This window comes from Lepidochelys olivacea (assembly GCF_965140295.1).
Source record: "Lepidochelys olivacea isolate rLepOli2 genome assembly, chromosome: 5".
NCBI lineage: Eukaryota > Metazoa > Chordata > Testudines > Cheloniidae > Lepidochelys > Lepidochelys olivacea.
Genome location: NC_140415.1, coordinates 61389571 through 61414135, shown reverse-complemented (window position 1 = coordinate 61414135; position 24565 = coordinate 61389571). Strand labels below are relative to the sequence as shown.

Below are 24565 nucleotides of genomic sequence, written 5' to 3'. Positions count from 1 at the left end.
TCCTAAGCATCATTGGTAATTAGTTACCCAAATTAACACAAGGCAGTTTATCCATTAGGCAGTCTATGACAAACTTTAAAGAGACATATAGACAATGACATTATTTCACCGAAGATTCATCTAGCTGTTAATATTCCCTTTTGATATTTGAATCAACAGCCATAGTGACAGACAGGAACTGTCTGTTTACATGGCTAACATTTAACAAGATATGAGTACACACGTACAATTAGTATCGCCTCTAATTTCTAACAATATAGGTTTGCATTTCAAAATTCTAGTCTATCTACCATGGAATGGCCCTAATTACCGTTTACGTACTCTTATAACATTTCTCTAATGGTTGGCTTTGGGTCATTTAGCCTGCACTGCTTAACCATTTCTGGCCATGTGTTACACTTTGTATAAGATTTGTTGGAATTATATGACCGCGGTAGCAACAATGGTTTGCATGGTCATACTTTAATCAGATAACATCACCCCACACACACAGAGTCTGGTAGGTGGAGAATGGGGAGGGGGGTCTGCAAGATGCACTTTAATTGTAAAAGAGCCACATATGGCTCATGAGCCACAGTTTGGCCACCTCTGGTTTAGATGCTTCATGAGATCTTCCACCCTCTCATGGTAGACAAGTCAGCTAACAGCTACCACATACTGATTTATTATTTTTTTCAGTGATAAAAATCCCCTTACGTAAATCTCCTAATTGTTTAATTTAGATTGTAATTCCTTTTTAAAGAAAATTCTATAAAGCACCTTGCAAAATTATATTGCTAGCAGTCTATTATCAGTACTAATACTTCCACCACAGTCCATTTACTTCTGACAACTATATCTCAGCCATCCAGCCTGTGCTTTGTAGAATTACTCAGTGCAACAATTTAGGTATAATTCATAACCTGGATGCTGAATCCATGATTTTTTTTTAAAATCTCTTACATCTGTTTTTCCTCTTCAGTCTCAATGGATTTGTTATAAAATGACTTGTTCTGTCAATAGAAGTTTGATATTATTCATTTTATGCAGTCCAGATCTAATAGTTCCTTGGACATTTCCATAAGTAGGCACACTGAACTTTAAATGACCAGCTTTAAATTTTAATTTACTTGCCTCAGATAGGCATGAACCCTTGGTAATCCTGCTTTAACAGGATGAAAATCCATCCTGAGAAATGGACACTTAAGAAACATTTATTAATTAAGGAACTTTCAAAAAAGGTTTTCTAATACTTGAAATACTTTCTTCTCTTGTATGTCTTAGGTCTTTGATTATGATTTTGGACTTCAGGATGACTTTATTGGATCAGCTTTTTTGGATCTCACGTCACTAGAATTAAACAGGTACAATGCTGGTGTGAAAGTCCATGGAGTCATACATGCACAGTCCTTGAGGTGTCAACTAATCTCATACTTGTGGCATTACAAATAGAATTTTCAAGACGCTTAAAAATAACAAGCCTCTGCCACTTCAGCTAACAGTCAAAGGACATGTAGCCTTAGAGCATTGCTGTAACATTAATGTTACTAATAATACTGTGTTGAGTCATTGTACATAACACTTGCTGTAGTACCTACAGGTGGCTTAGGATGCAGTCATTTTATTTTTGTTCCCATGATTTTTATTGTTGTTCTAAAATTTAGCTTTCTTCTGTTTTAATTGAAATAAATTTTATAGTTTAGATTGAATTACTTCAGTATGTACCAGCTGCTTAGAAAGCATGAAATGTGAAACTGTCAGGATCCTGACAAGGGCAGTTGGGACCAAGGTCAAACCTGAGGCTGAGAGTAGCAGAGGAATTCATAGTCAAGTTCCAGGCTGGGGTTGATAACGAGGATCAGAGTCTGAGTCAGGTTTCAGTGGCTGGGTCAGGAGGAAAGGTTCAAATTAAGCTGAGGTTGAAGCCAGGACTTCAAGAGCATGAATGGAATGATTGTGGCAGCTACAGGAGATGCGTGCTGTTGCCAGACGCTTCCTGGAACACCCCTTCAGTTTATATACAGCAGGGAGCTAATCAGTAGCTGTGAGGTTGCTGCCTTGCAGACCTCTTGAGGCAGGACTTCCCATGGTCTGTGTCCACAGCAAGTCATGGGTAGTGGGGCATGAGCTGGTTATAGCTGCTTCTGGGTTGCAGCATGGAGATGTTCACTGCCTGACAGCTCTATAAATCCAGGTTTGAGACATGTTGGTTGGCTCTTACACAATTGTATTTAGAGGTTTGTCCTTAAGAATAGATATAAACTAAAATTCATTAAAGTAATTGATTTTTAAAATGATTTTCTAAGTTGTTTCATGTAAAATGTGGATTCTGTTGAGCCTGGTGTTTCAGAAACGTCATTAAACTGGTGCTCAAAATGCAGAATAAATGTTTGTCTTTTGGTCTGCTAGACCAACAGATATCAACTTGACTCTGAAGGATCCTCACTACCCTGACCATGATCTGGGAACTATATTATTATCAGTTCTACTGGCTCCCAAAGAAGAACAGAGGGAAGTGGTAAGTTTAAAAGTTTCAAAAAGTAAGTGTTAACATGTTTTCACTTACAGAACACAGATAATGTGATCCTTCCATGGTCAGATGATTGGTAGCATAAGAAGAGGAGACTACAATCTTGAAACAAATTTGTTATAAGTAAACACTATTGATCACTGTTTATGATGCATTTGAGCGAAAATGTCCTACTTCAGATCAGATCCTCTTGTGAAAATAGTGAGGGATACGGGTGGAAAATAAATGTACAACAGTCTCAAACAAAATTCCAAGTGAATATTAGTAATTAATATGGAAGTGCACTGATGAACCATTTTCTTGTTAAAGAATTTTGGACCTAGTGCTGCAGTGTCAACATTTCAACCATATTCCAGTGTTGGAATGAAGAGGGAAACTTGTAATAATTAGAATTTCTGCTTCTTGGCATTTAGTTGTGGAAACACTGGATATTTTTTGATGTCTTAGTAAAGTGCCATAAATGAAATGACCATTTCTTTTCTGCACTTACTGTAATTTACTTCTCCATCATGCCATAAAAAAGACAAGGGCATGGCATAAAGATGATGGTCAAGAACAAGGTTTCAGAGATTGGGAGAAGAACAAAAATAAATGCATTAAATAACTTAAACATTTTTTTGGTCAGGATGGATTTTCATTAAGTCAAGCTTTTACCAGGTAACTATTTGCTTCAAGAAAGAATCTGTGAAATCTGCAACATATTAAACCTGATTCACAGCTTCATAAACTAGTTCTCTCTCATTTTCAGTTAAAATCTATAAAGAGAGACAATTTTATTTAGTTTACAATACAGAACATGGATGCAACTGTAGCTTTTAAAAATATGAGAAAGTTAAGTAATGAAGAATTAATATTTATATTGTGTCAAATTTTATTCCTGAGCATATTTGCTATTATTTATTTATGCTGACTGCAAAGCTATCACTTTTCATTCAAAGGATGACATTTCATAGAATCATAGGATACAGCAGTAACCTCAAAATGGGCACTTTAAAACACTGGAAAATGTTGACATTATGTGGGCATTTGGGCCATTAGATGCAGAAAACTTGAGCTTTCCTACAGGATTTGCCAATTTCATATTTTAGTGGACCTATTTATTATTACCTATGTCATTACATTTGATCTTTTGTGTAAAATTTCTGAAAGTGTATGTCTTATTGAGTTTTGAGTCTAAGACACTTAGGTGATTTTGAAAATGTTATCCTTTTGTTTTTCCAAATGCCCTGTTAATGTAAATTCAGCATTTAGCTTGGATCCTTTTTCCTGTTGACTTTTGAGTTGCAACCGCTCTGGCCAATTTACATTAGAAATTGAACTAAATCAGAAATTTAGAAATTAACTACAGTTTGAACAGTGCCTGTAAATCAACATGGATTCTCTTTCCTACAACTCACGTTTTTGGTCCCACACGGGCAGAAAATTGTTGTAATCTCATGAAGAACTCCTCTATTCAAATTAATGGGAAACCTGATTCTACCCCTAGAATTTCACAAAGGAAGTAGAGAGAATCCCTTCTGGAAAGCAGCATCAACCTCTTGACAAGTTATATAGTGAGATGAGTTTTAAGACCCACTGTATGATGGGAAATCCTCCCCACTGCCTTTTCCATTCCCCCTCTCAGTGGGACCACGTAAGAACATGCCCAATGGTTCATGGAATTTGGGTTGACATATTTGTCTTTTATTGCTCTGAATTATAAATAGATTTTATGTGAAATAGATTTCAAGAAATATTTAGTACTCACTCCTAAACACCAAAATTGAAAAAAATCCTTTTAATCTTCTGGGTGTTCAATAGGGAATGTAAAATCCGCCCACCACAACCAATGATCAAACATAAGTCTTACTACCTGAACCAAGCATCAAAGGTCAAGTAAACCAAGCTAAGTGGTTTAACAGTAGGTAGAACAGAAAAAAAGTTTGTCTCCATGGTCTTTCGCAGACTGTATTTTACCCTGTATAAAACAGGACTGTAGTACGTAGTACATAGTCTTGTTGGAGTGTCATACAACTACTATGTACTTAGGGAAGGCTGGGGAGGACTGAAACATTGTTTTTCATTTTTCCTCCAGCTATAATTAAACCACCAGTACATGAATGTGTATGACTGGTACTTGGAATGCTGTAGAGTTAGAGTTCTGAAAACAATTCTCCCACCAGTAAGTCCCCTCATGACATTCTGTAAGAGTTGCTTGAAAAAAAGACAAACCTATTATGCGTATATTCAAAAAATGGAAGTGCAATGTCTCTTTTAAACAACAGCTTCATCCATTTTGCTCAGCACAATATCCTACACATTTGCATCATGACAAGTATTTCTGATAATAAATTGTAAAACATATCCGAGATTAAATTTGGTCATTAAAGCAGGCATTACTGAGCTATTTGGCAAAAAACCTGTTGCTCAAAGTGACCTAACTTGTGAAATTGGAATTATTCTACTTTAACATTGGTTTAACAGTCAGAAGAATATTACTTTTTTGTAAGGAAAACTTCTGATGTAGAAAGTAACATTCTACAGATTTTTTTTTAACACACATACTCAAACACAGACATATCCCTGTTGAGGTTACAGGGACAAACCATCCCAATGAGTCGAAAGAATAGTAAATATGGCAGGCGACCAGCTTGGCTTAATGGTGAAATCCTAGCGGATCTTAAACATAAAAAAGAAGCTTACAAGAAGTGGAAGGTTGGACATATGACCAGGGAAGAGTATAAAAATATTGCTCGGGCATGTAGGAATGTTATCAGGAGGGCCAAATCGCACCTGGAGCTGCAGCTAGCCAGAGGTGTCAAGAGTAACAAGAAGGGTTTCTTCAGGTATGTTGGCAACAAGAAGAAAGCCAAAGAATGTGTGGGCCCCTTACTGAATGAGGGAGGCAACCTAGTGACAGAGGATGTGGAAAAAGCTAATGTACTCAATGCTTTTTTTGCCTCTGTTTTCACTAACAAGGTCAGCTCCCAGACTGCTGCGCTGGGCATCACAAAATGGGGAAGAGATGGCCAGCCCTCTGTGGAGATAGAGGTGGTTAGGGACTATTTAGAAAAGCTGGACGTGCACAAGTTCATGGGGCCGGACGAGTTGCATCCGAGAGTGCTGAAGGAATTGGCGGCTGTGATTGCAGAGCCATTGGCCATTATCTTTGAAAACTCGTGGCGAACCAGGGAAGTCCCAGATGACTGGAAAAAGGCTAATGTAGTGCCAATCTTTAAAAAAGGGAAGAAGGAGGATCCTGGGAACTACAGGCCAGTCAGCCTCACTTCAGTCCCTGGAATAATCATGGAGCAGGTCCTCAAAGAATCAATCCTGAAGCACTTGCATGAGAGGAAAGTGATCAGGAACAGCCAGCATGGATTCACCAAGGGAAGGTCATGCCTGACTAATCTAATCGCCTTTTATGATGAGATTACTGGTTCTGTGGATGAAGGGAAAGCAGTGGATGTATTGTTTCTTGACTTTAGCAAAGCTTTTGACACGGTCTCCCACAGTATTCTTGTCAGCAAGTTAAGGAAGTATGGGCTGGATGAATGCACTACAAGGTGGGTAGAAAGCTGGCTAGATTGTCGGGCTCAACGGGTAGTGATCAATGGCTCCATATCTAGTTGGCAGCCGGTATCAGTGGAGTACCCCAAGGGTCGGTCCTGGGGCCAGTTTTGTTCAATATCTTCATAAATGATCTGGAGGATGGTGTGGATTGCACTCTCAGCAAATTTGCGGATGATACTAAACTGGGAGGAGTGGTAGATACGCTGGAGGGGAGGGATAGAATACAGAAAGACCTAGACAAATCGGAGGATTGGGCCAAAAGAAATCTGATGAGGTTCAATAAGGATAAGTGCAGGGTCCTGCACTTAGGACGGAAGAACCCAATGCACAGCTACAGACTAGGGACTGAATGGCTAGGCAGCAGTTCTCCGGAAAAGGACCTAGGGGTTACAGTGGACGAGAAGCTGGATATGAGTCAGCAGTGTGCCCTTGTTGCCAAGAAGGCCAATGGCATTTTGGGATGTATAAGTAGGGGCATAGCGAGCAGATCGAGGGATGTGATCGTTCCCCTCTATTCGACATTGGTGAGGCCTCATCTGGAGTACTGTGTCCAGTTTTGGGCCCCACACTTCAAGAAGGATGTGGATAAATTGGAGAGAGTCCAGCGAAGGGCAACAAAAATGATTAGGGGACTGGAACACATGAGTTATGAGGAGAGGCTGAGGGAGCTGGGATTGTTTAGCCTGCAGAAGAGAAGAATGAGGGGGGATTTGATAGCTGCTTTCAACTACCTGAAAGGGGGTTCCAAAGAGGATGGCTCTAGACTGTTCTCAATGGTAGCAGATGACAGAACGAGGAGTAATGGTCTCAAGTTGCAGTGCGGGAGGTTTAGATTGGATATTAGGAAAAACTTTTTCACTAAGAGGGTGGTGAAACACTGGAATGCGTTACCTAGGGAGGTGGTAGAATCTCCTTCCTTAGAGGTTTTTAAGGTCAGGCTTGACAAAGCTCTGGCTGGGATGATTTAACTGGGAATTGGTCCTGCTTTGAGCAGGGGGTTGGACTAGATGACCTTCTGGGGTCCCTTCCAACCCTGATATTCTGATTCTATGATATATTGTGCTAGTCACTATTCAGGAAGAATGACCATCCATTACACAGTGAAATCTAAATATACTGATAATTACCTCATAACAACAGCATGTCTTCTTCATTCCTGCCCCTCAACAGGATCTTTAACATATGGGATAGAAATTGAATGTGAGAAAGGACAGGAGTGCACAGGTTGGCTGGCTTGCAGCCTCTTCCAGATTCCATGGATTATGATGGTAGCAACAGGAAGACATGCTGTTATGTTAGATCTTCAACTCCATTTACTTTCTATATATCATTTTAGCAAAAGGAACAATTTTATTCTTCCATTCAAACTGTGATCGCCTGAGACGTCCCATTTTGAAGAGGGTCTGAGACCTTCATTATTCTACTTTGTAATTTGAGGATGGAATTTCTTATTAAAAAATAGCATGCCAGGCTATGCATATTGGAGTAAAGTTCTAGCAAAGTTACATTAAAAGAGTTTGTGTCATTGTGAAGGAAAGAAGACCTACCAACTTAACACTGAGTTGGTTCATAAGAATGAGTCAATTATTTAAAGATTCAAGATGCAATATATCTTGTGTTCTGCTTCCACATTATTTACTTATTTATTTTATTTATCCATAGAGATTTTTAAAAAATCGTATTTCATTCCAATTAAACTATCATGCTAGGGCATTCTTTTAAAAGGTCTTGTAATAGTGAGAGTAGTTTTCAGGGAATTTAATGTAGATGAGATTCAAGAGACAGTTAATTATATTAGAGATATAAGGCAAAACCTTTCCCTTAGTTATTCCTATGCAACTTCATAGGCAAGATGTGGTCCTTATAAAATAATTATTCAAATAACACTCCAAGAGTAAGTAATGAGAGTGGATGGTCTGTAGTGTTTGAGTAAATAATTTTCCTTTTTACTCTGCCATCTGTATTGGTACAGTATACTTCTTAATTAAGGTTTCAGAGTAGCAGCCGTGTTAGTCTGTATTCGCAAAAAGAAAAGGAGGACTTGTGGCACCTTAGAGACTAACCAATTTATTAGAGCATAAGCTTTCGTGAGCTACAGCTAACCCAGGAACTTATCCTTGCAACAAAGCCCGTTGCCAACTGTGCCCACATATCTATTCAGGGGACACCATCACAGGGCCTAATAACATCAGCCACACTATCAGAGGCTCGTTCACCTGCACATCCACCAATGTGATATATGCCATCATGTGCCAGCAATGCCCCTCTGCCATGTACATTGGTCAAACTGGACAGTCTCTACGTAAAAGAATAAATGGACACAAATCAGATGTCAAGAATTGTAACATTCATAAACCAGTCGGAGAACACTTCAATCTCTCTGGTCACGCGATCACAGACATGAAGGTCGCTATCTTAAAACAAAAAAACTTCAAATCCAGACTCCAGCGAGAAACTGCTGAATTGGAATTCATTTGCAAATTGGATACTATTAATTTAGGCTTAAATAGAGACTTGGAGTGGCTAAGTCATTATGCAAGGTAGCCTGTTTCCTCTTGTTTTTTCCTACCCCCCCCCCCCCCAGATGTTCTGGTTTAACTTGGATTTTAACTTGAAGAGTGGTCAGTTTGGATGAGCTATTACCAGCAGGAGAGTGAGTTTCTGTGTGTATGGGGGTGGGGGGATGTGAGAACCTGGATTTATGCAGGAAATAGCCCAGCTTGATTGTCATGCACATTGTGTAAAGAGTTGTCACTTTGGATGGGCTATCACCAGCAGGAGAGTGAATTTGTGTGGGGGGGTGGAGGGTGAGAAAACCTGGATTTGTGCTGGAAATCACTTTAGATAAGCTATTACCAGCAGGACAGTGGGGTGGGAATAGGTATTGTTTCATATTCTCTGTGTATATATAAAGCCTGCTGCAGTTTCCACGATATGCATCTGAGGAAGTGAGCTGTAGCTCACGAAAGCTTATGCTCTAATAAATTGGTTAGTCTCTAAGGTGCCACAAGTCCTCCTTTTCTTTTTTCTTAATTAAGGTGTACTTTGGAATAGGACTGAAATTTTTGGAGCATCGCCAAACATGGTTTAATAGTTATAAATACTGGAGTTAGAAGTACACCTCTACCCTGATATAGCGCAACCCTATATAACACGAATTCGGATATAACACGGAAAAGCAGCGCTCCGGTGGGGCAGGACTGCGTGCTCTGGTGGATCAAAGCAAGTTTGATATAACATGGTTTCACCTATAATGTGGTAAGATTTTTTGGCTCCCGAGGACAGCGTTATATCAGGGTAGAGGTGTACTGTTTTTTAGGATGTCATAAGTTCAGAAACATCCTTAGGTTCAAAGGGTAGGGTATCCCTATGCTACTGACCTGAGGATAGTGCACTAGGAGCTCTGCAACTTTTACACCATCATTCAGCTGTGGGGATTAGTCCTGGTACTCATACTTCCTGCAAGGATTCTGTTCCTCTCTTCAGCCCTTCCTGAACAAACATTACCAGTAATTATGAACCTGTGAACTATAATATTGTTTGATGCATTTGTGATGCAGATTACAAAGTCTGATATGATCTTTTGGTCCCCAAACCAAAAGGATTTGGAGTATCATGGCAGTTAAATATTTAACTATAGTGTGTCGAAAGAAGGTAAGGCTTCAAGTGTTAACTTTTGATGGTCTATCAAGAGTAATGTGACTGAGTATTGGAGGGAGCCACATCCTTTTCTCCCATTTGTGAAATGTTGAGGTGTTTTGGTTCTGTGTTGTAGGGAAAGACTGTTTTGGAGGTTTGGAGTTAGTCCCTCAGATGATGAAAATATGTTTAGTCATGTTGTATATTCTTATCTGTGCTAACAGATGTGTGATACCAAATGTGGAACACTGAAAACATCAAACAGTATTGATTCAAGAATAGTAGGCATTTGACTACAAAGGTGCCCAGCCTTTGTCACTTAGAAATATCCAAAAGAGAGGTGAGCCACACCCAGTCTTGCACACACTCGCTCACCTCTCCAATGCTATCGAGCACTCTCTCTGGTTTATCTGCTTGAGAGAAGCTCTGACGGGATACAATGTTCAAAATACTGACTGGTGAGAGGATCTTCCTTCAGATCTGCAGCTGATGTATCCAGTTTCCTCACATAAAAACATGTCACTTTCTAAAATACAGAAAATCCGTGAAAGCATATTAGGTACTGGGAAAAGTGAGATGATATAAATTGTGTAAAGTTATGCTAAATATTCTACATTTCCAATATTTCTTCTAGTGAAAGAAGAGACCTTAGCTTAAAGGAGATTCAGTACAATATTGGTATAAGCACATTCACAATGCATTATTAAAATATTAAAATATCATGAATAAAAATTGTAGTTCTATCATTTTAGGGCAATTTTAACTATAAAAACTATTTTTCTTGAGATGCTTTCCAGAAATGGATCCTAATTATGTATTAGTTGCACTAGTTCCAACAATTCTAAATCAAAAAATCTTGTGTATTTGCTATGTGATGCTAACACAGTCCTTTGCTTACATGAATAATGCAGTTTGAATCATTTGTTGTGTAGACTGGCAGTTTTGGATAATCAATGCAAGCAAAAGAAGAGTTGAGAAAAATAAAATATGAGAAGCACTAGAAAAATGGTATTTCTAATTACAAAAAATTAAGCAGTAGTGTATGAATGATTTTACACTATTAATTGCTACATATAAAAATCTAATTAGAAAAAATGAGGCCTAAAATTAGCTTTAAAATTATCTGTCATGTTTAAATAAAGCTTGTTTGGTTTTTTAACTCACTGCATTAGTTTATGATAAATAGTTGTTTTTTAAGTGTAATGTAAAGCATGGCATATATATAATTTACAACTGCATGCATACTGATTTAAAAAGCATATTGGTGTGCCTCTTGTAAACTTGTTTCCTGTATCATGGTCATTTGTGCTATTGTGCATGCATGAAATTTTTCTAGCTCTTTCTCTAGCAAAGTTCAATGCACAGATTTCATCACTGGAGAATTTACAAAGTAACTGCATGTTCCATTATATTTTCTAGAACTATAAACTGCTTGGCTAATGTTAGAAGATTAAAAATAAAATAAAAGCTAAAAATCCTCAAATATACAAATGTTACAAGGATGTTACTGATGAATGCAAATAAAACCTGTGGTACTGATTTGTTTCTGAAGTGGTTTATCCCAAATGATTATGCATAATCTTAGTTTGATTTTAGAAAAAATATACCCATTGTTAAAATGTAGTTGATTTGTTTGTCCCCTTGAATTCTATTATGTATTTATGTATCTGCCTAAAGGTTAATAATATCACAGAAAAAGAGAATGAAAGAATGGAATGGATTCAGGTCATGGAATGTTTTCAAATGATACCATTTCCTGCAGTTCATCTATCAGTCTGTTTTGTGCTTCTGTTTTGTGCTTTTGTGTTTTATGCATTTATTTCATTGACTACTAAGCAAAGTTGATTAGATTGTTATTGCTACAACTTTAAACTTATACTGCAACAGCCTGTGTTAATATTGATAAGCTCAAACATACAATCATGCATTTCTGTAGCTAGAATACAAAATAAAGTTCTCAGAGATTAAATAGTATTAGATTTCTATCTGATTTAGCCGTGGGGGCCAATTGTCTCCTCACGTAGGCTGTTATCCAAAACACACTGTATTCAGTGTGTGGCAGTGTGGTACAGTAAATAGGACTCAGGAAATCTGCGCTCTCGACTTGGCTTTGCGGTTGACTCAGAGTGTGACCTTAGTCAAGTTACTTAATTTCTGTATGCCCCAATTTTCCTATTTGTAAAAATAAAGGTAATGATGCTTACCTAACATTGTAAAGCCCTTTGACATCTGTGGATGAAAAGTACTTGCTAAGATTTGAATATTATTTATTGAGGACAAAATTTGGCCCTTTAGGTTTAAACTATGCTTTGCAGCTTAAATAAATACACATGGGTTAACCATTTTTTTCCAATTTTCCAGTTAAAGTTTTATTTTGGGTATGGAAAAGTCTCATGATTTATTTTAAGATTATCAGTAACATACATCTTTCTCCCCCTCCACATTTTTTTCCTCCATGCAGTATTTTTATTTCCTGACTGTGAAATCTCATATTTTAAATCTCTTTTCAGACCACCTGAAAAAGAAAGTGACTAAAATTAAGCATAGTGCACAATTTGCTTATTTTGCAAGGGACAAAGAAAGTTTCAGTGGAACTTAATGCCATTTTATTTGTTCACACTAAATGAAAACTTACATTGCTAAAATAACATTAACCTTTTTATGAATACACAACTTAATTGCTCAAGTGAAATGCTTGATGTGGCAGTTGGAACTCAGCTAAATTGTCCCCCTGCATCCTGACCAGTAGAATCTATTCTGTTCAGTGATTAAGAATTTGTGTCCATGCTCGTTCCTCCCTCAGAAATGACAGTGAATGATTCCTGGGAATGCTAAATTTTGACAAATTATTCAGGTAATCTCATGTGGGCTGCTCCTTTTAAAAAGGAGTCAGAACAAATATCATCATTTTGTAAGATGAATGCCAGAAAGTGTAGTGTGCCAATAATAAAAAGTTTTTGGAGACCTTCAATTCTTTAGCAGTTTTAGTATACAACATCCTGGCTAGACACTTGACACCTTATAAAACATCTTGCTTCTCAGTGCTGTGTATAAAATTTAACTATAAAAAAGGCAGAAAGTGATCAGTGCTTCATAGCACAGCAACAAAATTTTGAGAATGCTCTAATTTCTTATCAGCAGAAAATAAAATCAGAAAAAATTTCAATTGACCAAAGTCTCTTGAGCAGTCAAGGAGTGCTTGGTGCAAGTCTGGAGATGGGCAGAGAACAACGTCTTTAAGCAGCCTTTGTGTTCACCTTATCCTAGGATCAACAGGCACTAGCCTGGAGCATTGAAGATCAAACTAACGGCTGCTGTATCTTATGCCATCTGCTACTAGTGGCCAGGGATTAGCCAGACACGTGGGAGCCCTAGTCACACACCTTTTCCCTGACCACTTTGCTAATAGGAGGGTAGTATTAAAGATTCTATAGTGGCTGCACACCACACAAGGATGCCATTATGCAGGAGGTATCCACCTGTGGCTGTATCTGCTGTGCAAAGGAGCTAGAGTTCTCTAAAATATTGGAGCATGTGTTCCTAAAATTCAAAGCTTATTACTCAAGTGATCAGTCAAAAATTAAAAATTGCTTTTAAAATAATTGATTGTTTTTCATTGCTTTATCCACTTCCCTACTTTTTTTAATTTTAGACATTCTTTGCATTCATTACCTTAATTTCTCCAAAAATATTAGGAGAACCAAATCCATCTGAAGAGTTGCCTTGATTTCAGTCCTGCGTAGTTGTCACTGGAAAACATCTGTCACTACAGTAGCTGTGATTAAATGTGGATTGTCCCTTTAGAAGACAGTTAGCCTCCTTTTTTCTATGTCTGTCAGAGTGAAAGGTAATTAAAATGCTTTATTTCATTTACAGACCATGCTAATGAGGAAGAGTTGGAAAAGATCAAGTAAGGTAATTCTTAGCATGTGGTCATTTAGCATTATTTTTTAGAAGATTGATATGTCATACTAAATATTTCTCTTAGTATTGCATACCATGGCACAGGATTTATTCTCTATTGAAGTTATATTTTTATATAATTTTGGGGACAACTGTGTGAGCCTTTTCAATAATAATGAAACAACTCAAGTGTGTTTTTATAACCTTTTAACTTGTCTCAAATCCATCCAAACATTTCCAGTTATTTATGTAGCTGGCAACCATGACAATGTTTTCCCTAACACTGGTAACCTATCAGGTATGGTAAATTTTCTTTTGTACACACCAGGGCCTAAAGATAAAAGTTCATGCGCTAAGCTGAAAGATATGTGAGGGTCTCTGTGTCCCAATATCACCTAAAATCAAATTAGAAAAAAATAGTTAAATTGACTGAAATTTGCAAGCATAATGTTTCTATCTCGATAGTTCTAAGGAATTAAATCCTCTAACCACAGGACAGACACAGGATAAGCAAGAGTAGTCAAGTTTTCCTACTGTACCCCCACTCCAACAATGAGCCTCAACTGCTATTTTGAGGGACCAGGTCAGGGAGTAACAAATGGTAGCTGAATAGGCCTATCTCAAAGCCAGTTCAGATGTTGGCTTTTCTGCTAACACTCTCCACCATAGTGTAAGCCAGTTAAGGTTGTGTATGCAATGTACACATCTGGCTACTAAGACTTTGACTGAGATCACCAACACCAAACAAAGTTTAAGTTTTACGTGTTTTCTGTGCATGTTTCTGTAAAGTTAGTGCACACTTTAAAAAGTTTTTGTTGCTTTTTTTTAGGAACTGATACCACAGAAGTACAGTATGCTTTCTGATTAAGCATATGCTGTGTATAGTATAGGTACTGCTTTTGAGTTGTATTCCTCTTTATTTATGTAACTTTAAAAAAAGTAGGAAAACAGCTCCAAGATTTGAAATTGACTGCAAAATCTGATTTTGAGATTAGCTATTTATCCTCTAAATTCCTTAAAACATATTAGCCATTCAAGGGTGAGTCTTATTTTTTTAAAAAAACGTGGTTTACTTTTCTAGTATATAAAAAAAACTTAACTATTGTGTCATTGCAGAGGGCAATTGTATATTACATACTCAATGGAAAATGCTTAAATCAATATTTTTATCATTTAATCATATTTAAAGTACAGAACTAGGTTTGCGAGTTTCTGGGTTCTGTTCCTGGCGCTCACATAAACTTCCTATGTAAGCTTAAGCAGGCCACTTATCCTCTCTTTTTTCTTTTCCAAATCTGTAAAATGAAGATGATAGGTAATTATCTCACAGTAGTGTGATGAACAATAATTCATTGATGTTTATACAAAACATTGAGCTTCTTAGATGGAAGATGCTATGGAAATATGATTATTAATTTAAGCATTTTCAGCAATTTCCATAATACTCAGGGAACTCGGATTGGAGTTCTTCTGAAGTGCTAATGAAATGTTGTTGTGGGGCTGGTGAAACACATTGGTTGGGAGAATCAGAAGTGAGAAAAAGTATAAAAACGATCTTTGGAGAGTAGGACAATTTCTTAAGGACAGGGCAGAGAGTGAGGAAGGGTCTGATGTGGAGATGGGGACAGACTGGAAGCCTGTGTCGCTTTTTCAGTAGATAGATTTACACTTTGTGTTCCTGAGCACCACTCACATAAAGGGCCCCCCTAAACATAAAAGTAGATCGACTCAGTTGGAAAACATCTTTCAGTGGGATGATCTCTGAACCAGGCAGTTTTTCAAGAGATTGCTTTAAGGTTCCAACATCTGAATATAGATTTTTCAGCAATATCATCAAATTGCAAGATATCACTATTCTTTTACTGAGAGACAGACTAAAAAGCAGTAATGAATGCGCTATCTTTAGTGGCCTTCTGTGCTATTTTATGCATGTTACCAATTCCCTTTCTATCAAAGTAAGTGATGAATGTGCTTTTGGGGTAAAATCCTTTCTCACTGACTTCAGTGGGGCCAGGATACCTGAGCAATACATAGAACTTTTGAATTTACTGATGTTCTGGAAAAAATGTGGACCACAAGATAGTGCTCCACCTTTTCCTACAAGAAGTTCTCTCTTGGTGTTAGTCAGTACCCTCATGGGACATATATCTTCTTGTATCAAACTTTTGTACTCCAGGGGAGTAGTCCCTCATCACTCAGCTTCAAATATTCAAATTCCTTAAACTGCAGAATAGGTGAATCCACCCAGGAAACTCAGTGCTATACCGCAGGCATTCACAGGCCCACTAATCATTTACACCCATTGAGGATCTAGTCCAGGCTATGTACGATGTCACTTTATTTTCTTACTATTATGCTAGATGTCCCAGCAGCAGTTATGTCCACACACAGTCTCAGAGCTGGGAGCAATCTAGCTGGAAACTTACTGCTGCATTTTTCATGGCATTGCTGACACAGAGGAGTCAATTTATAAGGGAATTTTCCATTTCACAATATTTTATTCTTGCCATTTTGTCCTTAAACAGGATTCAAGAAGTCAAAACTGATTTTTCTCTACTTTCATCTTTGACAGAGGTCAAAAGGTCATTTCTACCAGATATAAAATTGAGTGAATTCAATTTACAAAATCAGGGATTTAATCCCACTTTAGGGACCCAAAGCCCAGTCCTAGATGGATGGCCACATTCTTAGTAGAGAAGGCCAGCATGTCCAGGAAAGATAGTATGCAAAGTGGCAACATGGGGCAACATCCAAACATGAAAGCTGACCATACAAGCTGCCCTACACAGAATTTTTCAGGAATATGATACTCCAAGCCATGGTTCCACCTTAATCCTGACAATATAGTCTCTTTTTTTGTCTGTTAGTATTCATTTACTGTTCTCCTCTCTTGTATTTTTACTACTGGCTGCACCAAATAATTTAGTCATTGGGCACACCAACTCAATAGAGAATGGAAAATGTTGACTGATCTGTCGATTTCTCTTCTCTGAGAAAGGCATGTCCAGGGAACTGTCCCTCCTTATTTCTTTGTATATGAATACGTTTTCTACAGTTGGATTTACAATATTGTAAAGTAAATCCAAATATATCCAATTAGCTTCTCAACTGAGAAGATATCTGACATAAAGCTATTCCGTTTATTCTTGCTGAAGTTCACCAATTTACTAGTCATAGAATGCTTTGAAAACTCTCTGAAAGGGACCTCCAGGCTGGGCCCACATATGACTGTTAAAATATATTTTATTCTTTCTGCCTCTGGCATGACCAGCAGGGGACCCTACCTCACATGCAGGTTACAGACCCAAAATGATTGGACCAGTGTAAGGATAAAGCACATTCCCATGGAATGTTTTGATTTCATTGAATCAGCATTTCTGATGGAAAACCAACCAATGCTTGCTGTGATCAGTGACATCATTCTGTCTTTCCATAAACAGCTTTATTTTACATCTATACATACCACTTGCACTTTGCACTCTCATGAGTGTCTAATTAACATGCTAAGTGCAATTAAGCACAGTTTGCATGCCAAGAAAAGAATCCAGCTGCTGATGCTTTTTTATGTAAGACTCTTATCATCATCAGTTTGGCAGAGGAATTTTAATGCAAGACAATACCTTATAGCAAAAGCTTGCCAAAATAAGGCCCTGGAAGGGAATATTGTTCATTTAACCTGAAAATTATTTTCATCTCAGTAATGGCCTGCTCTTCTCCCATTGAAATCAACAGCAGAATTCCCATTGACGTCAACTGAAGCAGGATTGGGCCTTAAATCTGGAGGGCATAGTTAAATTTGATACATTAATGACACATTAAAACACATCAGTAAAACCCTCTAAGTGCCTTAATTTAAGGAAAGGTGCAGTAACAGATTATCTTGCACGTTTAGTCAAACATAATGGAAAAAAGTAGTTATTTAACAATTATCAGCTCTTCTCTGTCATGTCATGGTGTACTGGTAAAATTTAGGGGAAAATGTGAAGATAGGAAATTGTCTTCTAAAATAAGGCCTTTGCTCTTAATTAGGTCTGTAGTCAGTATAATTTTTTAGTTCCAGTCTGTAGTTTGAAGTAGCAAACTTTATGGGTTCAAAAAAATCTTCCCTCCTTCACCTTCAGTTGCCAAGGAAGAGTTGTTTTGAGCTCTGGTAGTGGTCCATTAAGAATATTATCTATCATGTTAGTACTACAGTATACAAAGCTGGTATAATAAAAAAGAGACTGAAGTCCATTCTCCATCACTTCAGCTAGAAATATTTTGAATTATAGCAAGTTTTTATTTTAATTAGCAGCATCCCAGTAAAAATATTTTGGCTGCAGTGTGTGTTTGGAAATTACTTTTGATTCAACAGACCTACAAATTGTGGTAAAATAGTTATGACATTTATTGCCAAAAGAAGGATGAATATTTATGAATGTTGTTCCTAAATATTTATTTTCCTTTCCATTTACAACATTAAATTATGCACTTAATTTCAACTTGCATTACAGCCACAGTTTTTGTCAGAACTTAGTGACAGGATTGTGTATGTTGTCTAAAATATACATTTTCATGTATTATAATTTATAAAAAGTATTTGCAGTAACAATGCAACATTTGCTTTGCCCATCTTATTGATTTTTTTAAAATGTTGCGTGCACTTCCGGAACAAGTCTAAGTTTGTACAAAGTGAAAGGCTGAAACTGGTGGCTGGATGAGGTGATGATTTTATGCCTGATTCAAGATGTTTAAGTGTGTAGTCACTGATTACTTTTTCCCAATGTTGGCAGCATTGTCAAATGGTTTCCCTTATTAGAATGAAGGCACAGCTTCCAGTGTTGCATGAGGCTTCATGAGCTGAGAATAAAAATGGGAAATAGCACATTATATTTTTAAGATTATGGAAGCAAACAAAAACACTGATTTGTGTGATATTTCTTAATTCAGAAAATGATTAATATGTTGCAATAATAATTTAGTATAATTTGGAAGTGGGAGGGGAATGATAATTTTTAAAAGTACTTTAATCTGTAAAGTATGAGAATTTTCACTTTCATAAAATATCCACATCTAGATGTCAATTTGTCAGCAATAAATGATGTTTACAGAAAAATTACTGGGATGATAGCAGGTAAGAATCAATAGCAGAGCAAAACGCTTGAGAATAGTGGCTACCACACTAATATTTAAAAAGACAACAAGAAATTCAGTAGGGCTTATATTTGTGTTAAATGTGAGTGGAAGAAGAGAGCCTATCTGGTTAATTATCAAAACAGGTAAGTAATATTTCTGTGTAAATGTTAACGTTTTCAGTGTTCACTCTCTGTTTCACAAGTTCAGATGGGTTTAAGTACAAGTGTCCACATGGTTTTGATAATCACTTTAGTCCAGTCCTGGAATTCTTGAATGGAAGAGCACAATTGATGTTACCAAAACGCACAAATATATGTTGAAGTTTAATTCCATTTTCTCTTTGCAGAGATTGAACATGCACTAAACTTAGTCAATAGACTCACTTTGGTGAAAACATACTAACTTTCTGCAATATTTGTAACACGTGTGAAAAGAGCAGTTACATCACTGACAGGTTTCAGAGTAACAGCCGTGTTAGTCTGTATTCGCAAAAAGAAAAGGAGTACTTGTGGCACCTTAGAGACTAACCAATTTATTTGAGCATGAGCTTTCGTGAGCTAGTGAGCTGTAGCTCATGAAAGCTCATGCTCAAATAAATTAGTTAGTCTCTAAGGTGCCACAAGTACTCCTTTTCTTATCACTAACTGAAATATTCAAACACAGCTAATTTCTCTCTGACATTTACACTATACTGTTGTATTGTACTGGATAGAAGACAAAGACTATATAATGACTGTCCTTTATTGTTGACCCTAATTCTAGAACTACTTGATGTGGTGATGTGCTTTGTAAATCAGAATGGGAATTATCATTAAGATGGCAGAGAAGTCTTCAGAATTATATAATACTACAAGTAGGCAGGAGGGAATTCTGACAGTGGAAATATTTCCTTTGATGCATGTACACTTTGGCATGCTTCTTTTACTGAATCTTGAAATGTCAGGTTAAATTATGGATAGCCAATCATATCAAACTACTGCAAATAAGGACTCTTCGTCTGTGTCAGAATTTCTGAGAGAAAACAAGATATCAAGAACAAATTTGAGAGAACATTTTGTAATCAGGAGCTATGTTTTAAAAAGGATACAAGGATTTTTGCACACCCAGTGAGGCTGTTCTCTAAATTCCCTTTTGGCACATGTGGCTAGTAGATCCACTAGTAGTTGTACTTAAAAGTTTAATTAAGCTTTTAAGTTTTTGTTTTGTTTCTAAATATCAAGTAATGGTCAAATTAGGAAGTGACCTACATAGACATCAACAAAGGGATGTCTGCTGAGAATATAAAATGGTGCCTCTGTAAGATTGCCCCCCCCACCCCGGTGTTTTTGCATAATAGTCAAGTGTTTGTGGGTATAAGAATCATTTTAGGGACTGCAGATTGTTGTCATTTACACAGCCATTCTGAACTTTATTTCCCTCCTCTTCTGTAGTCCTCTTTTTTTTCTGCCCCTTCCTGCTTCACATAGTGCTTTGCACTATTTTAATCAAGGTTTCATCTCCCATAATATTTTTGGCATTCCTTTTTCAGTTCACTCGTTCATATAATGCCTCTTCATCAGATCTTAAAATATTTATTTAATTGCAGCATAATTATAGCCGGGGGAGGAGATTATATCCTGGAAAGCAGTGACTCCAAAAAAAGATTTGTGGGTAGTGGTGGATAATCAGTTGAACACAAGTTCCTGATGTGATGCTGTGGCCAAAAGAGCTAATGCGATCCTTTGATGAATAAAGAGGGGGATCTTGAGTAGGGGTAGAGAGGTTATTTTACTTGTGTATTTGGCCCTGTATTTGATTTATAAAAAAACCCCAAAAATCTTCCAATAGTTTGAAAAGTTTGTTTCCCTTATGTTTCAATAAATGCTGGAAGAATAAATTACAAAAGAAATGTTTGCATATTTTAACTGAATCTGTTTTTTCTTTAACCTGAAGTTTCAGCCCCAGAGTTTACGCCTGTCAGACATGCACAGAAAATCTCAGCTCTGGAGAGGAATAGTCAGTATCACTTTGATAGAGGGATGTGAACTGAAGGCCATGGATGCAAATGGATTGAGTGATCCCTATGTGAAGTTCCGGCTGGGCCATCAGAAGTACAAGAGTAAGGTAACTTCTTTTAACTGTGTTCGTACTTAATTTCTGGAATTTTGTTGTATTACTGCTTAGGTTTTACAGCACCTAGAACCTTTGTATAGTTGTCATTTATTATTACTAAAATTGAGGTAAATATGTGGATGAAGAAAATTAAGCATTGGAAAAAGAAGTAATTTTTATTTTATTTTTCAATATGCCAAATACAGCAATATTATGGTAACATGCCCAGGAGTTTACATTTACTCCCCAAACTCTCATCTAGGGATTACGCCAGTGCCAGGCTCTCTTATGGCCCATTGCAGGGGTTGTTGATGCCTGTGAAAGTGATTTCCATCTGCATAGGACTTAAGCACCTGCAGATCAAACCAATCTGGTTTGTGTGTTTGGGTGTACCCTAGGAACTGATCACCCACTTACGACATCTATCCTTACAGGACACTGACTGCAAGTAACAGCACAGTTTTGGGTTTTTTAATTTATTTTTCCTTTCCTTTTTTATTGTCCTAATTAATTGCTCAGATTTCCAGGCTGCTGTGAGGAAGGATTAAAACTAGGGCTGTTAAGTGATTAAAAATTAATCATTATTAATTGAAGTTTTAATAGCACTATAAAATAATAAAATACCATTTATTTAAATATTTTGGATGTTTTCTACCTTTTCAAAGATACTGATTTCAATTACAACACAATACAAAGTATACAATGCTTACTTTATATTATTTTTATTACAAATATTTGCCTTGTAAAAAAGATAAAAGAAATATGTAGTATTTCAGTTCACCTCATACAAATACTGTAGTGCAATCTCTTCATCATGAAAGTTGAACTTACAAATGTAGAATTATTATCTTTACGTAACTGCACTCAAAAATAAAACAATGTAAAACTTTAGCTCCTACAAGTCCACTCAGTCCTACTTCTTACTCCTCCTTTAGAGGAGCTGTCTTGGCTTATTGAAGAGGTAAGATTTTTTATCTCAGAAAGTCAGTATTCTGGAGATGGGAGGGGTGTGAGTTGTGCAGGAAAAGGGTGAATTCTTGATGCTGCTCCTATTGGTTTGGATTTTGGGGCTTGCCTGCCTGCCTCCTGTCCAAAGAGGAAGACAGTTACATCTTAGAAATCTACATTCAGTGTTTGGAGGAAGCCGGGAGAGGAGCAAGCAATAACTTGTGCAGGAGGAAGGTGAGGGAAGGTTGCTTGCTGCTTCTGGAAAGGTGGTTTCTGGTACTGGACTCACCTCCTTCTACTGAGCTAGGTGTGCTCCCTTCAGCTGAGCGAGCCCTTGTTTCCAAGGGTGGATTTTACCTCAGGGATTTGGCATGCAGCAGTGGAGGAGAGGGTGGTGTAGGAAGCTGAGCTCGTCAGGCCCCTGTTTTCTGAGTACCTCCCTGGAGTGATGGGCCAGCCGGGCGCAATGGGGCATGGTGGGGGGGCGCGTTGGACTGTGGCAATGGGGCATGGCGCTGGAGGGATGGGGGAGTCGACCTCCAAAGTGAGGGGCTGGCTGGGGGTATTGGGGCACGGCCCGGGGGGGTGAAAGGCGTTGGTCCGCATAGCAAGGGGCTGGATGAGGTTAATGGAGCAAGGCATGGGGGAGTGGGAAGGCATGGCCATGAGCACTGTATTTTGTTTAGTTGTCAGGATAGTCCATATGAGCTCTGTGTTGCTTCCCCCTGCCCCACAAAAAAATGTTTCTCTTTATCTTTTCAAACTGTTTTTCTCACAAACTCAGACTGTGGGGGACTAGACAGTTTAGAATTATATAATCCGATATAGCTTAATAGCTACATTGTCATTGTTTGGACCAACAGAGGTCAGAAGACACCACATATTTTTTTGGAAAGAACATTGTGTTGAACATGGTTCCAAAGAAACTAATGAAATAATTTCTTTTCAAACATTTCAGATAAAGTAACGTGCAACATATTTTCAGCTTGAAGAGTAAAACAAATTACTTTTCTGTGTTACATGTCTAAAAAGTAATCTTTTAATGCAATGTTTGCTTTGACCAGCCTGGGCAAAACAAAGGATGACATAAAGACCTAATAGAGCAGCCAAAACCACTTTTTTTTTCCTTTAGAAAACCCCCACGGGGAATATTTTTCCTGGGTTTTTTTGTTTTTTTTTTATCTAGATACTTTTTTCAAGTACCATTTTTCCATACCCTGGGTTTTTTGCTTGAAACAAACAGCCTTCACTTTTGTAGTTCCTAAGTGAATGACGCAATACTGATGGGAAGGGACAATATGATTATGCTGTATAGTTTTATAAACTGCCAATTGTCTTCAATTGTTCCACAGTTCACATATTTCCATATTTTTTCTGACTTAGTGTCTTCATTCTGTAAATACAGTTGGAATGAATGTTCCTTATTTTTACTATGCTAGTGTTTGGGCTTGAACCATAATTACTATATGGATGATGGACTCTTGTCTTATTTTGACCTTTTCACTCCCTGACTCTATGATTAACTTTTAAATTATAAGAAATTTTGAAATTATAATACCTATGCATTGTGTTGTCATGAACTCCTTATTGGATACCATAAAGCTTTTCAGATGTCTGAAGGTCTGTTCATCGTAGAATCAGTAGGGTGAAATCAGCTTTCCTGCATCCTCTTGCATCTCCCACAACTCACCAATCCATCCATTCCCACATAGAAGCTAGAATTAACAAAGTTAATTGCCACCTGTTTTATACAGAGTTGTTGAATATTACTTATTTTTAATTGTTGGCATCTCTAAGCTGACACATTTTTATATGTACAAACCAAAACGCTGAAACCAAATTTTCACCCATACTTTAATGTTAACTTTTGGATATTTAATTCTACTAAAAATGATTAAAGAATGTACTTTTTAGTTCTTTCAAAGGTCTGTAAGACTCCTAGTGATAAATCCAGTGGAATTTGTGGCCTTTGTTGAAGTTAGTAGTTGCCCCATACAGAAGACATTGGGCCAATATCTACTCCTGCTCAGTACAGGAGTTAACCACTACGATTAAGCTATGATGGAGGGGATTGCTTCTTTTTCTCTAGAGAGGGCTCGGTTTATAGATTATATGTTTCTTCTTTGAATAGCATTCCTCTGGGCCCAGTGAACATATGCTTTTGATCTGAGATTTTCAGTAACAGAGCCCATTCAGTTCACACATCCACTTTAGACCTCCTCGTACCTTGGACTGAGGATGTCTAGAGTGGATGTGTGAGCTTCACAGACAGACCGCTCTCCGTTCCTTCTCAACTGCCTGATGACCTGAGACTGAAACTTTATTTTACCTGGTCCCAATTTTTTCCTGGAGTTCACCTTTACTGTAACTTAGTATAGTTTAGTTTAGTCTAGTCTAGTAAGTTAGTTGTCATTATTAGTTGCATAAGCACCCTTTCTATTTGTCTGTTTTTTTTCATCTCACACCTTCTTCCCCCTCTTTTTTTGGGTATGTCTACCCTACGAAATTAGGTCGAATTTATAGAAGTTGATTTTTTTAGAAGGCGATTTTATACAGTCAATTGTGTGTGTCCCCACACTAATGCACTAAGCGCATTAAGTCGGTGGAGTGCTTCCACAGTACCGAGGCTAGCGTCGACTTTCAGAGTGTTGCACTGTGGGTAGCTATCCCACAGTTCCTGCAGTCTCCGCCGCCCATTGGAAGTCTGGGTTAAGCTCCCAATGCCTGATGGGGCAAAAACATTGTTTCGGGTGGTTTTGGGTACATGTTGTCAGTCACCCTCCCTCCATGAAAGCAACGGCAGACAAT

General features: G+C 37.6%; 1 protein-coding gene across 1 annotated transcript in view; it reads left to right on the top strand.

The window, feature by feature from the left end:
- Positions 1-24565, top strand: part of MCTP1 (multiple C2 and transmembrane domain containing 1) — a gene marked incomplete at its 5' end in the record, with an annotated part of 448993 nt that overhangs the window by 224678 nt on the left and 199750 nt on the right. The window contains 4 exons of the mRNA XM_084628516.1: positions 1264-1343; positions 2389-2497; positions 13577-13615; positions 20651-20821. Coding sequence (XP_084484642.1) covers positions 1264-1343; positions 2389-2497; positions 13577-13615; positions 20651-20821 — 399 coding nt within the window. The remainder of the gene's footprint in view (positions 1-1263; positions 1344-2388; positions 2498-13576; positions 13616-20650; positions 20822-24565) is intronic.